Source organism: Macrobrachium nipponense, chromosome 44 (assembly GCF_015104395.2).
Source record: "Macrobrachium nipponense isolate FS-2020 chromosome 44, ASM1510439v2, whole genome shotgun sequence".
Lineage (NCBI taxonomy): Eukaryota > Metazoa > Arthropoda > Malacostraca > Decapoda > Palaemonidae > Macrobrachium > Macrobrachium nipponense.
This window is the reverse complement of record NC_087221.1, coordinates 17,380,155-17,395,286: the sequence shown is the minus strand read 5'-3', so window position 1 is coordinate 17,395,286 and position 15,132 is coordinate 17,380,155. Positions and strand designations below refer to the sequence as shown.

At 37.6% G+C, this 15,132-nt stretch overlaps 1 protein-coding gene across 2 annotated transcripts in view; it reads left to right on the top strand.

The window, feature by feature from the left end:
- LOC135204055 (alkaline phosphatase-like) overlaps positions 1-15,132 on the top strand; it is a 135,137-nt gene that overhangs the window by 103,648 nt on the left and 16,357 nt on the right. For both annotated transcript variants that reach the window (XM_064234021.1, XM_064234020.1), the window contains exons 4-5: positions 8,616-8,794; positions 14,139-14,346. In XM_064234021.1, the coding sequence (XP_064090091.1) occupies positions 8,616-8,794; positions 14,139-14,346 (387 nt within the window). The remainder of the gene's footprint in view (positions 1-8,615; positions 8,795-14,138; positions 14,347-15,132) is intronic.

The window sequence follows — 15,132 nt, the reverse complement described above, 5'->3', positions numbered from 1 at the left end:
ATAATATATGCACACACACACACACACACACACACACACACACACACACACACACACACACATATATATATATATATATATATATATATATATATATATATATATATATATATGTGTGTGTGTGTGTGTGTCTGTGTCTGTGTATGTCTTGAATCCAGAATGGGAACGAACAAGGCAGTGTAAATGCTCGGACCCATTATGTCCTTAAGATACGACATTCTATTAAACACGGGGTTAGAACAAAATAACACATTACATTAAGCACTGTGGCAGAACAAAAAAAGATATTCTGTGGCAGAACAGTATGAATATATGGTAAAAAGTCATTGGTGTATGGAAACAGAATATTCCAGAGAAAAGGAATAACTTCACACAGAGGTTTTACAGAAAAAAAATAAATTTGAAGTATATTTCACCAAAATGAATAAAACCTGGGGGTTTATTCATTTTGAATAATTCATAAATATATTAGAATGAATAATAAATAAATTAGAATTAATCAAAAAAATTTAAAATCTAAAATAAAAGTTCTTATTGAGGTTAGACTTGTTTCATTAACATTAAATTTGAATAATCTGTTCTCATTGTATTTTCAAGACCTACATCAAATACTTGCGATCAAGTACCTGCTATAATTGAAATGATTTTTACAGCACAGTCATTGCACTTTTATATATATCCTTTTAAATGAAGGAATGAAAGACCAGTGAGAACAGCACCGACAGCTTTCAGTTCCACGTCATGTTTCGTGAGTAAGAAATTGAAACAGATGAAAATCGAGGCCGGGGACAGTGGTTTCCAACAGTTGTGGCAACAGAGAAGCGTCGCTGTTGCTGTTAGTAAGACTCTTAGTTGCTGTTATTAACATGTGAATAGTAGGTACTGCTGGCATCAACCTCTTTAAGTACGAATACTCAATTTCATTTCAATGATATTTGAGAAACATTAATTTAATTGATATTTAAAATACTATAGTTCTGCCATGACCGATATCGACACTCTCGAAAAATAAGCAAAATCAGAGGGCGAGTCTTACGAAAATCTTACAGAAAGAATAAAATACGATAAAATATCTGTCAGCTTCTTCCTTCTGTCGGTTGATCATGAAAAAAGTGTATGAATAACGCGAACAACGATAGAAAAGTTAGGAAGCTTTAAAACAATGGTGAGGAGAAGCCGTATTCGTTGCGAGACGTATTTTGAAAAAGCGTCGCTACTCTCGCTACGCAGACGAGAACAGAGGAGAGGGATGAAACGAGGGCATGAAAAAGAGTATCAACAGAAATCCATGAAATCGAAAGGTTAAAAGAACACGCGAGAGAAACATCGCTAGAAAAGATATCAGAAACCGATGACTTCTATCTGGTCTCGGCAGTCGGATCAGAAACATTGCAGAGATGATGATGATGATGATGATATAGTAAGAGGGGGAGGATGAAGAGGAGGAAGAAGTTGAGGTGGAGAATGTTAGTTGATGATGATGGCCGCGTAGAGGGGTAGAGCTGTCAGTGCACCACACACACAAGCTGTAGGCATTACTTATGGTTCTCTGCAGCTTCCCTTCAGCCGTTATCTGCAACCCCTTCCATTCCTTTTACTGTACCCCCGTTCATATTCTCTGTCTTTCATCTTACTTTTCACCCTCTTCTAACAATTGTCTCATCATTATTGCCATCGCTGAATGACCTCGTAGGCCCCAGCGCTTGACCTATGGCCTGAATTTTATATTCCAGTTCCGGTTCCAATGATGATGGTGATGACGAGGAGGATAGTGATGAAAGGTTCACTATTGCTAACGAATTATAGGAGTTGTAATGGAGGATTCCGGACCTTTAATTTTGATCTCTCTCTCTCTCTCTCTCTCTCTCTCTCTCTCTCTCTCTCTCTCTCTCTCTCTCTCTCTATGTGAATATTCCGTATAGGAAAGAATTAGACCATTAAGAATAGTGTTCTTATAATTATTATTAAAAGCACGACCTATATTTTCGAGTAAAGAAATAGTTAATTTTTGCTTTATATCACACATCGAATACATATGACCACTTTCTAACTATTATAATATAATAGATACAAAGTGGTAATATATATTCGAAGTGTAATATAAAGCAAACATTAACCATTTCTTGGGTCGTGCTTTAAAGAATCTCGGGTCGTTCATTAGTAGTTGGATATGTCGGACGGAAAGCCGGAAACGAAGCCTTAAATGACTTCCCCGTAGGGGGTTAGTGTCGTGGGTGCACCTCACGCGGTGCGCTGTAGGTATTACTTAAGGTGTTTCTTTTGGACCTTGGCTTAGGTTCTTTGCAGCATTCCTTTGACCCCTAGCTGCAACCCCTTTCATTTCTTTTACTGTACTTCCATTCATATTTCTTTCTTATATCATTCTTTCCACCCTCTCTATCCATTGTTTCATAGTGCAACTGCGAGGTTTTCCTCCTGTTACACCATTCAAACCTTTCTGCTCTCAATTTCCCTTTCAGCACTGAATGGGCCTCTTAGGTCCCAGCGATTGGCCTTTGGCCTAAATTCTTTATTCCATTCCATTCCATTAAATGATCTCAACATAGACTAACTTAATTCCTCTTAGATATTGAAGGTTTTTGTGGTTTCCAGCATTGCGCTTGGAAACGAGATACTGCCTTCATATCACTATTGAAGTTAATTTACAGTTTCTAAAACATAATTTCAGCTCTCACTGGGTTCCATATTTTCCCGAAGTGTCACTACCTCTTAATACCTTAGGACAGTCAAGGGGGAAATTGCATCAGTGAAATATTTCGAATTCTTTGGACAGGAATAATCAGATATCCCATAATAAAGGCTTTCGAAGGTAGTTCTATTCAACATGCCCCAAAGCGGGACACTCGAAGGTACGATTAAAATTTAGCAAAGATATGACAGAGTGTAACTAGTTGAACTTTAGTCAGATTTCTCTGGATACGTGGGAACGTGCGAAGGAAATATCTTTTGAAAAGACAATGGAAAGATGAGGGGGAATAGCAACCTTCAAGAACAGATAACAAGGTATAGCACCATTCAAGAATAGATAAAAGAGGAAAGGAACTTTCAAGAATAGAAGTGTGACACTTCTGTGGGAGGAGGAACCTCTACCCTGACAGATGGTACACTTTGCCTGCCCAGGGGGCCTGTTGGCAGACGGCTTCCCTTGACACCGAGTTATGGCGCCATGGCATGTGCGTGTAAATTTCCTGAGGTCTACGCAGAAATATCTACAGGCACATGTTTTCACTATCGCTACGTAACCCACAAGGCCGCTAACTTCTTGGGGCAGGCTGTCACTTTCATAGAACAGGGCAAGAAGTTGAAAGATTCGCAAGAAAATAGATTTGCCATGGTTGCTGCCGAAAAGTATTTGTCAATGAGGTCCAATTTTAGCCGTGAACGCCCTCAAAGAAGGCCGGAGATCATTGGAATGTGTACATGCTATAATCGTGTTCTTTTTCTTGGCTTCTTGACCGTGCAATCAGAATGATGACCTTTTCGTTGAGGAAAACCTACCTTGGTTTTCCTGATTTTATGCAAGTTCAAGAAATGCAAATTTAGTCTTAGAGCTACAGTCTTTAATATAAAATGCTATCGTAAAATTTCAACGAGAAGATTAAGGTGTAATACTCTCGATGAAGATTATACCTCGGTTGGTCGAGAAGCTAAAAATCAGCGCCCGTTGGAACCACTAACTGTAAGGGAAAATGCCGTGGGGCGAATTGCGAATACACACATCTTATATATATATATATATATATATATATATATATATATATATATATATATATATATATATATATATATATATACACACACACTTGCACAGGTATAATTTTCCTCTAGAGTTTTACACCCCAACTTTCTCGTTAAATTTTTAAGATGTTGTCTAACATTCAAGTCTGTAACTCTACGACAACAGACGTATTTCCTAAACGGCCGTAAAACAAGAGAAAACAATTTCATTGTTTTTACAGCTGTCAAGAAACAAAGTATCACCAACAGGGGTCCAGATTTTGAATACTGGGACGCGCTAGACAATATAGTAAAATTTTAGTAAAATTTGTGCCTGTGTTCACCTAAGCAACCCCTTAGTCACCTAGTAACTGGGCGACTGTGGAAGAGGCTATGGATCAGGCATCCTTTTTCAAAACTGGTGCCGAGATTCGCCTTCTGAAGTCAACGCCATAAGAATGAGTCAGCACTACAGTAAAACATTACATAAATTATCGCATACATATCACAGGCAGGTTGCAAACAAGTCAACGACCTTAAGTTGAGAATGGACCTTTGGCAAATGCTGGCTATAATCGTTTGAAGCGAGGGTTGTGCTCAGCCTGTCTGTGATGCGTTTGCGATAAGTTGTCGACGTGTGTTTACGACACATTTGACTGCGGTGTGGGCGCATCCTAAGGGTTGAAGCTGTTTGAATGAAATCTATTTACATATAAGTATTTGTTGCTTGTCACTCTATGTTCCCTTGTGTGAATGAAGCCTTCATTTTGTGATCTTTTTTTTGTCACTATTTAGCAAAACGTATTTAGGAATGATGTTTTCTGTCGAACGTGTTGTCCTAAAATAATTATTGCTTTCTATTTAGGGATGATGATTAAATATGAATGGTTTCCGTTATATGAACAGCATTTTCTTTATAATGTTAGCTTAACTTTAAAAACCTCCCTCTAACTAAGTTGTTTCGAGATGTCAAATCATGAATTGACTCCGGATGCTGCTTCTGCTTCATAGTCTCTGGCTGACATAGCTTTCTGAAGTTCGTTTTCCTTAATTTTTCTTCATTTCCTTTTGAACCTCCGCATGGAACGAGATTTTCAGGCGCACTATCCAAGTCATACATTTCCTTTTATTTTCAGGCGCACTATCCAAGTCATACATTCCTTTTTTTTTTTTTTTTTTTTTTTTTTTTTTTTTAATGTTTGACGAGTACATGTCCAGAACGAGTAAGATTAAATTCAATTTATAGAAAAATCCTTTGATAGAAGAGTCTCTTCTCTTTTCTTGAAAGCGGAATGTCCGTGCGAAGCTGATTTCTAGAATTTCCAGTTGGTTTATGGAATTGATTTATATATATAAAAAAATGTATATCAATAAGAAAAACTATTTGATCCGTCAGTCAACTTTTCAATCACTTGTTATCGGTAAAAGTCAATGCAATACTGCTAAGGCTTTGTGAAACTTACGTACATGAAATTCAGCAGATAATAAAATCCTGAGAATTTGAGAAATCCTTAAAATAAGGAATTTGGTTTGCATGGTGAAATGAAGTCAAGCATACATTTTTTATTCTGAGTAATAGGTAAAGATTTAACTGCTTCTACTTATTTCACTTCAAAAAATCTGCATTTATTGTTACAGATTTTATTTTTTTTTATTTTTTGTCGAAAGTAAAACCAGTTATTTATACTATAATAGCCTTAGATATTAAGTAGTCTTTTTTAGATCATTCCTATTGATGTTTTGGAGTTTCCTTTATGGACAATGAATTGAATTATTATTTTGATAGGTGGCTAAAGTAAGATTATGGTGAATACTGTATTAGCTGACTGACCTTAGACTGACAGTATTATGGTAACACTGGGCAGCATCACTCCAGTATTCATATTTCCCAAAATATTTCACTTTGATAAAAGAAAAAACAATAAAAGAAAGTTTCTTAGTTTTGATATGTATTGTTATTCAAGACAAAACTGGTGCCATCTCTCTTCATGTAACAAAAAGAAAAAAAATATAAATATAAGGCCAGAAGGCTTCTTAATTCTTCTTACCGTTAAAGAAACGATGTTGCTGAAAAGATGAAGGTATGTCACCAGTTTTATACCAAAATACATCTGAAGTGAAGGAGCCTCCTTGGATGGCAAAGCTTTTATCTTAATGTCTTCGTGAATGCCAAGTCTCTCTCTCTCTCTCTCTCTCTCTCTCTCTCTCTCTCTCTCTCTCTCTCTCTCTCTCTCTCTCTCTCTCTCTTAATCTCACTATTTCTTTAGCTGAAGGAAGTTTTCCTTTGATACCTGCCTAATGAGACAGCTTCTTCCGATATTAAATAATGCTGAGATTTCCCGACGCACGAAGTTAATGAGGTCAAACAGTTGACTGAAGAAATTAAGAAATTTGATAAGTGTGTTGTCGATCCCGTCGCGTGTAGAGATAGAGACTTCAGGTGTTATCGATTTGACGTTTGGGTTCGTGAGGATGGTGAAACTTTTTTTTACCTAATAAATAACGAAGTCGGTCTGATGGATCCTTAATCGGGGAATCATTAATGGAACAGGAGAACCCTCTTCACCTGTGAAAGAGCGTCTCGTTTCGTTTGCTGGCTATTTTATAAATCAGCGCAGTCACATTCCTGTTAGAAAAGTGCATCTTTGTTTAACAGGGACTTTTGTCCGCATTGGCCTCTGACACTTTTCATAAGCAAGGAGAAAAACTTAACATTTTCTGAGAACGATAGTATAAGCTCTGATGGACAGTATTTACAATCGGAGTCACTTTGGATACCTGGCAGATCATTCATTCTCTCTCTCTCTCTCTCTCTCTCTCTCTCTCTCTCTCTCTCTCTCTCTCAGAGTGGTGAAAGAGGGGTAATCTCTCCAGTGGACAAGTAATATTCATGATGATGTTCTTATGGCGTACGTATGTCATTCTTTCCATTCACGCATTCTACATGTTTTAATTGGATTTGTGGAATGTTCGATTAGCATGGTTAATTTTCGCAATGATCCAGATGGGGAGTATTCTAACGTTAGTTTGTTGGCTAGTTAAGGGCAATGGAAGTTTCTCTCTCTTCCGTTCAAAGTCCTCCGGGAACAAGTTATCGTCAGTTCTTGTACCCTATTTCCTGGGAAGCCGGAAGACTGCCCCTCATTGGTGCCCTCCCGTTGAGGAGGTAAAGGTGTACAGAAGAAAAAAAGAAGAAAATACACTCACACACACACACACACACTCCAAACAGAGAAACGATTTCATAAACCGTATCGCTATCGCTGTGGTAGGTCATGTAATCAGGCAGAAAACCCGTATCAGCTTCACATAAAATGTATATCACGATTCTTTATATAAATACTTTTTAAGGTTATGGAAGTTTATTGATAATCTCCCTTCGAACGCAAGCATCTTTTCATCCAAAAATAGGCCTTTTTTTCAGTTACATGAAAACCTTGATAAAATGTTTACGTGTAGTCAGATACAGCCGAACTGTAGTTAGTATATCTGTGTTATCGCCTGGCAATGAAAGTTGATTGTCGACTTTGAAACACTTAAAAATTTGTTGGGGAAGGTTGAGAAAAGATGCAGTATCACTACAAGAAAGGGGCGGAGGCAGAATGAGGCCCTTGTCTTTTTTCGGTTGGCGTGCCGAGTTGTAGGCTCTGCCTACCTTGGCTTGGGTTAAGATTGGCATCTCATATCGTCTCACAGAATTTTTGTTATGACTTGTTTATACAGTTTTTATGGATATAATTAAAAATTCTAATAAGGCGTGCCAACGCATCAGAAATAGCTAAGAGCAGGATCTGAGATGATGACTGGATGCACCACAGGAGTGAAAGAATGAAAAGGTTGACAAATAATAAACTACCAAGAGTTGTAGGAATTACGTGTGATAATCTGCGGAATGATGGTGAAAGAAGACAGGGCACAGTTTCCATGGAAGGCAAAATGAAAGCATTCTTATGACAGTTCTCCTTTATGAGAGTCTAGTGTAAATAAATAAAAGAAATGGCAATGCAGTTGGAAAAGATGATTTAGATGTTGCATGTGGGATGAGAAATATCAAAAAGGCGAGAAACGGAGATACAAAGAAGTGGGGAAAGAAGTCACGATTTACTTCTTACTCATCCATTAAAATCACTTCATTCTTCATTTAATTCCAATGAAATGGCTGCGTTTTCCTGCCACCTCCCTAAAATTGAGATGGAATTTTACGAAGCTGCATCTCCATCGAAGTTTACAGCGAGTTTGGCACCCAAAGGGCAACGTGAAATAATGGATTTGGAATGAAGATGACTCGAACCGAATTTATCCTCGCTTCTACCCTGGATTACATCAGTCGCCGTTGAATGAAATTCCTGCATAAAACACCGGGTGTGTTTTTTTTTCTTTCTCTCTCTTTTTTAAAAAAAAGTCGATTTTTTATTCATTTTCCCTTCATATATCTATTTTTGTCTGATGCTTTTCAGAAGCAGCTCTATTTATTTCATCCTTTAATGTCTCCCTAGGCTGTCAAAAGTTTTTTCATGTGCTAGGTAAAATGAAATACCTTTCGTATTCACTTTGATATAATGCGTCTAAAGAATTGATAGTGTTCGTTTTTTTTTTTACCAGGAACACCATATTATCAGTGCCTCATCAACGGTATAAGAACAGATAACAAAATAGATCTCGATATTTTTACTGAAAGAAATCAGAAATTGCTGACTGATAATAGTGCTTTCTGAATGTCAAAGTTTAATTTTGCATTTCCTTCACTTTTTTGTTCTCCAGGGGATCTCGATATTTAATGAAGAAAAATCGGAAATTGCTGACTGATAAACTGCTTTCTGAGTGTCAAAGTGTCACCTTGCATCTCACTAACCCCATTTTTGTCTGTGTCATTTCAGGGAAGAGCACTGGCATCGTTACGAACACGCGCTTGACACACGGGACACCGTCTGCCCTGTATGCGCGATCCCCCTCCAGGTATTGGGAAGACAATGCTAAGATTCCCAGCCATTCCCACGCGTCTTGTAAAGACATCGCCAGGCAGCTAGTCGAAAACGAACCAGGAAAGAACATCAACGTAAGTAGAAACGAATTACTGTAAGCAGAGCCAAAGCCATCCCTAATCAAGATCCCATACTTCTCACCTTCATGAATCTTGAAGCCCAAGACTGCTAGTGACTGATAGTATCTAATGTGATCAACACAAATTTAGTCAAGTTCCCAGTGTACCATAAACATACCCTGGTAGAGACAAAAGACCAGGAAACCTTCATATCTCAATTAATGTCACTGAGGCTTTTAATAAATGAATAGCTCATGACGTTCCTGCACGCATCTTCCGAAATCTCTAAAGGTTTAGAATTATTTTGGTCACTACGCATTGACGGATGTGGAAATCACGATTGCCCGTAGGGCTTAGAGTAAAGGAACTGTTTTTTTCTGGTCATGCCTTCAGTATTACGTAGATTTAAAAGAAACCTCTTCGTTAGTATCGTTTGAGCAGCACTGGCTGCTTGATCTTTGTACCTATCTACTGAATTTCTTTTCCCGCTCACTCTACTTTTAGTAAGCCATAAGCAGAGAAGAACTCGTGGGATGCTCATTTTTTGAAATAACGTCGCATGAGTTCTTCCCTGTTTATGACTTAATATATCTTTTAGCAAGATTCCTGGAAAATAGCTGATATGATAGGAAAAAACTGGACTCAACATTTGCTGTTTAAATGTACATTTTTTTTTATTAACTGCTAATATCATAAGTGTTGACTGCAGTGATCACTGGATAATGTCTTTCGTTCCCAGTCTGCTGAGATATAGAATGGACGTTGATTTTGGCTAGGTCGGGCTAAAAATGAATGACCGTAACATTAATCAAATTAAAATTGGAATGCATGATGTTACGAGATGTATTGCACTTAAAATTATCCGTTCAATTATTATTCATCATCTTGCTGGTCAAGTACATAGTTCTTCAGATGCAGAAGACAGGGAGATGTCCTCAAGCGGCCATGACTATACTCTGTTTTTTTCCATCTGTCCATCCGCCTGTGGTGTTTGTGCATGGTAACACTGCGTCCCGGGCTTTAGATAGTTACATTCAGCTTACACTCAGCAACAATTATAATATCTTATTTCGAATATTAACGGTGTAATTCGCATACAGTAAATTATTAAAGCCCATTTCAGTTACAAATGTACACCCTTATATCATTTTATTTGCCTAAAACTTACACATAGCGTAACTTTCTAAAGCCCGGGACGCAGTGTTACCATACGTAGGCTAAACACCACAGGCGGGTGGACAGATGGAAAAAAACAGAGTATAGTAACTGAACTTCGACGATGCTTTTTTAACTTATATTAACTTTTTTCTTTGTCGGTACTTTTAAAATGCTATCCATTTTACGGAAATATTCACGTAATTGTATTTACATTTCCACATATAAAACATAGAAATAGCAATTTACCTATCAATTCTTTTAATTACCAACTAAACTCACATATACTACATGTCAACGGGTTTAACATCGCAAAAAGAATTCCCTTCCGAGTGAACCTTTTCATTATAAATATTTGTACAGAATCGTTAAGGTATTTCAATCAGGGTCTCATTCTCTATTCATTGACTCTCTTTTCAGACTTTCCATGTGAGGTCTTTATTCGCTTTTGTGCATGACAAATTTTAACTGTTAACAGTCGGTGAATAATTCAGAAGTATTTATACTTTCCTGAGTTCTTCCTCGTTTTCCAGCTCTGCAGTGAGTCGTATTTGTTCGTTCGATTAAAGTCAAGGGGAGACAGGGGATGCGAAAGCTTTCTCTTTCAGTCGGGTAATTGGCTTTCTTTTTGTTGTTGGGTGTCTGCCTACGGCGATTAGTAATTGTCTGGTTTCGTTCTGTATGTCTTTTATTTTAATATTCCTAGTTCTATATTTACCTCGAAGTATTTTCCCCGTAGACTTTAATCACCAAAGGACAAAAATCTACTCTGATTTGTCGTATTTTCGAACAACGTTTTTATGAAAGGTAATTAACATCGCCAAGAGTGAAAAAAAATGAAAAGATCGTTTTAACATTAGCTAGCAGTGCCGTGTTAATGGCACATTGTCAAGAATATATAAAGAATTACAGAATACAAAGAACCGTAGATCTCATTTGCAAGGAAGAAAAACGTCTCGGGATAAAAGAAAATCCAAAAGTTTGACGACCTCCTTTGCCTAACCTTTTTCTCCCACTTGAATTCTTTTCGACACTGATCCTATTTTATCAACGTTTCTTGTTTTAGCAACGTTTCTTGTTTTATCAACGTTTCTTTGTTGAGATAAAATTCACTCCATTTCGCGCTTACTGTAACTTCTTTCCTAATTAAAACTGGGGACTCAAAACAAAACAGGGTGTTGTACCTCAGAATCTAGATTTTTTTTTTTTGAGCTTCGCAGAAAACGATGCATTTTTGTCTCAAGTTTTGTCATGGCAGAAATGAATTCCGTACTTCTTGATTCTATTTAATGTATTCGGATGCGTATTTATGATTTCTACTGAAGCCCTTGAAATCCAGAAGGAAATGGGAGACGAGATTTTCTTCTGTATTTCTGATTCGAAGCCACATTAGCTAAGTATGCTGCGGTGAACGCTAAAAGAGTGGAAAATGAACGCTTTATTTTTTAAATTATTTTTTTAGTGGTATTTAGAGTCAAGCATGGGGCTTAGTGCCGTCAGGCACCTCACGTGGTGTACTGTAGGCATGACCAAGGGTGTTTACAGCGTCCCATCAGCCGCGCTGCATCCACCTATTAGCGTTTCTTTGCTTCCACTCCTGTTTCCTTTCCTCAATCTTGCCGTTAAACCTCTGTACCCGAAGAAAGCTTCGTTGATGAGGCAAAATTCTCCATGATCTCTCACAACTTATACAGACCTACAAGATCACACACACTAAGCACATCAAGAGAAAAGATTGAGAAAAGAAGATAGGAAAACTGGCAAACTAAACCGGCTTTAAAGAGATAGAGAGTAATCACGTCCTCTCTTAAAGGTAGTAAGAAAGTAATTATGAGCACACGAGATGCCCAAGGCATTATGGGAACAACCAAATACCCCGTGAGCAGGAACAGATGCCAATAGTCCCTGGATCACACAAGTTTTTTCTATTGATTCTACCGGATTTCCAGCTGGCGCCAGAAGATTATCCTAATGTTAAGACCTCGGTTTTGTTAGATATGAAAAATACAAATTGATTACAAATTTTTCATATTTGTTATTGAGTGCAACTGTAAGGGTTTCCCTCAATTATACTTAATCTCCTTTATTTTCTAGATCTCTTTATCTTGCTCTCCAACTCCCTCTTTTCATTGTTTTAAGTACTGTATAGCTGAAAGTGTCCCAGTCTTAGCTTGGCAGCTTAAGTCAGTAATATAAAATCAGATCATATCTAAGTATTGCGATGGCCACAAAAACCTCTTAACTCCTCGACTTCATAATATTGTTTTGGATATCATTCCTCTGAAGGCCTTGAAATCCTTTCGGAAATAAAGGAAGGATGTTTCCTTCCCAGGTAGCATTCTAGCCCAAATTATCTTGAAGGCTAAGACCAACACTAAATTTATTTATAATATGTACACAAGTCAATCGGATCGGATACATATGGATTAAAGCCAAAATAAGTAGAAATATTTAGTTTACCAACACAGGCACCTAAAAGGATATCTCTTCAATAATTTCTTTTAGGATTTCAAGGATATCAGTGGAAGGAGTGTTGGCCAGTATTAGGAAATCGAGAGTTTAAAATTTAGCGAATGTGGTCAGTAGAAAAGACGTTTTGTCTCATACTGTAGATTCAAGTTTGGACTTCTGAGTAATAGAAAATAGTCTCGCTATTAGTGACGAGAATCCTCTTACTTCTAAGGTCTGTCTGTACAGAGGTCGTTTATACATGTCAGGAATTCCCCGTGATTATGTTGTTTACTTGCCTACAGAAAGAAGCAGTGTTATCTTCGAGTAATTATCATTTTAGTAAAATGAATGACTATACCCGCTAAAACAAAACGACAGGAATGAACTCATCTTCATCTTTGATAAACCAAAGTTAAACTTCCATCTTAGTCACGTGAACCAGTTGTTTCCTTCCTTTCTGATTAATGATGCAAAAGTGAGCCACTTCACAGGATATTTTAGGCTCAACATTTTGCATCGAAAGGTCTTTTTCTTGATGCTTGTAAAAGTAAATTTCGCTCCGTGTCGAAGAAGTATGAAGACGAACCTAGACAACCTAAGGTGTTTTTCCACTGATTTTTGAGATTTCTCGGTCCATTTTACCTAAGATCGCGCATTTTATAATTTTCTCTTACAAGATAGCACAGTTTCTTACCCTCTTCTAACTTGGTTTAATCTAGACCAATCACCACTGCGAGAACCATCATCTTATCTGAAGGTCAGCCATCAACTTTAGGGTTATGTAGGCTTGATAGAATGTTTATTTATGATGAATACTTCGTGGGCACTTTCTTGAAGTGGCCCACTATTCTTCAAAATGGAAACAAAATGGCCGAGACCTTTTATAAGTTATCTATAAATTCACAGGAAATCCTTGTATGTGTGACCATGCTATGTCTTTATCTTTAAATAAGACATGATGCAAAAAATAGACTTATGGTTGCGTGGGTGGTGGGGCTTAGTCGAATAATAGTGGTATTTAGAATAATGAGAATTTTAATAAAATTGTTGTTTTACTGTATCTAATCACATTGCATGTATCATTTTACCGACATCATCACTGTCTTTCCCAGTTAATGAAGTCATACCGAACTGGTCGGACATCAGGTAAACTCAGAAATCTCTGATGTGGTGACATGAGTTGGTACTCTCGAATTATCCCGCCTATAGTATATTACATTCTCTCTCTCTCTCTCTCTCTCTCTCTCTCTCTCTCTCTCTCTCTCTCTCTCTCTCTCTCTCTCGTATTTTGGGGCCTAAAATATTTCCTTCGTGGATATTTTCAGTGACCGACTATGCAGGCAAATATCCGACGCATATCTATACTCGTTTTTTTTTTTTCATCTGTCCACCCGCCTGTGGTGTTTGCGTATGGTAACACTGGCTTTAGATAGTTACATTCAGCTTACATTCAACAATAATAATAATATTCCATTTCGATTATTAACGGTGTAATTCGCTTACAGTAAATTATTAAAGCTCTTTTCAGTTGCATATGTACACGCAGATGTCCTTTTATTTACCTAAAACTTACACATAGCGTAACTATCTAAAGCCCGGGACGCAGTGTTACCATACGCAAAAACACCACAGGCGGGGTGGTGGACGGATGTTAAAAAAGAAAAAAAAAAAAAAAAAAAAAAAAAAACTATAGTTTTCTCTTCATATGAGTCATAAAAATTAATCTCATCGGAGTAATCTGGCATCTCCGCAGGTACTGTTGGGAGGCGGCAGACGCCACTGGATCCCTACGACAGAGCGCGACAGAGAGGAGCGCGACCAGAGAGGACGTCGAACGGACGGACGAAACCTCGTCGATGATTGGGTGCACGACAAGAAGACGAGGGACCTACACGCAGAGTATGTCTGGAACAAAGCTCAGTTTGACAACGTTGACCCACGTCACACCGATTATCTGCTGGGTACGTATAGGCTCGGTCTTTTGTCTGACTGTGGCGTGATGGTGTTTGTTTTCAATTAGACTTGAGCGTGTGGTCTGTGGGTCTGGCTGTTTAGTTGTTTATTGTGACGCTTGAAGGCTATGTATGTACACGCAGAGAGACGAAAGGCGCCAGTTACAGTAATTGTAAAGTTTACAAATACAATAAGCTTCATTTTCTAAAGCGGGAGAAAACAATGAATGACAATAGCTGCTTCTCGATTTGAACTAATCTAGCGCACAATGAAACACGTTGCTTGATTTGTGGTTAATATCTGAAGTAAAGCAACGGCCAGAATACAAATGGAAGTTACTGGAGTTGTTGATAACGAAGAGAAAGCTTTGTTTTTTCATTACGATGGCCCCTGAAAAAGAAAATGCTCAATATAAAATGTCTTCTTTGTGAGGCGTGAACTGCCCTTAAGAATTTAAAGAGGATCTTAATCATTATATAATATTTCTGCAGGTATAATAGTTGCAGTTTGTTTTTCTCTGCTATCTTATTCTAGAGCAAAGAGAGTATAGGTGATAGCTATTACGTTGCTAAATGGTGTGATGTTTTGAAGGATATTCATGTAATCTCTGTTGTTTTCTGAATTTCTTAAATTTCCTCGTGAGGTGCCTTTTTGGAACTTCTTATAGTTCTATATCAGCTTTCTAATGAATATAATTTTTTTTATTGGATAGTGAGTAGTTGTTTTCGATTATCTCTGCTTAATGTTTGTTGGTATTTTGTTTAGATGGTGCACGGTTAAATTTTCTTTAGCTC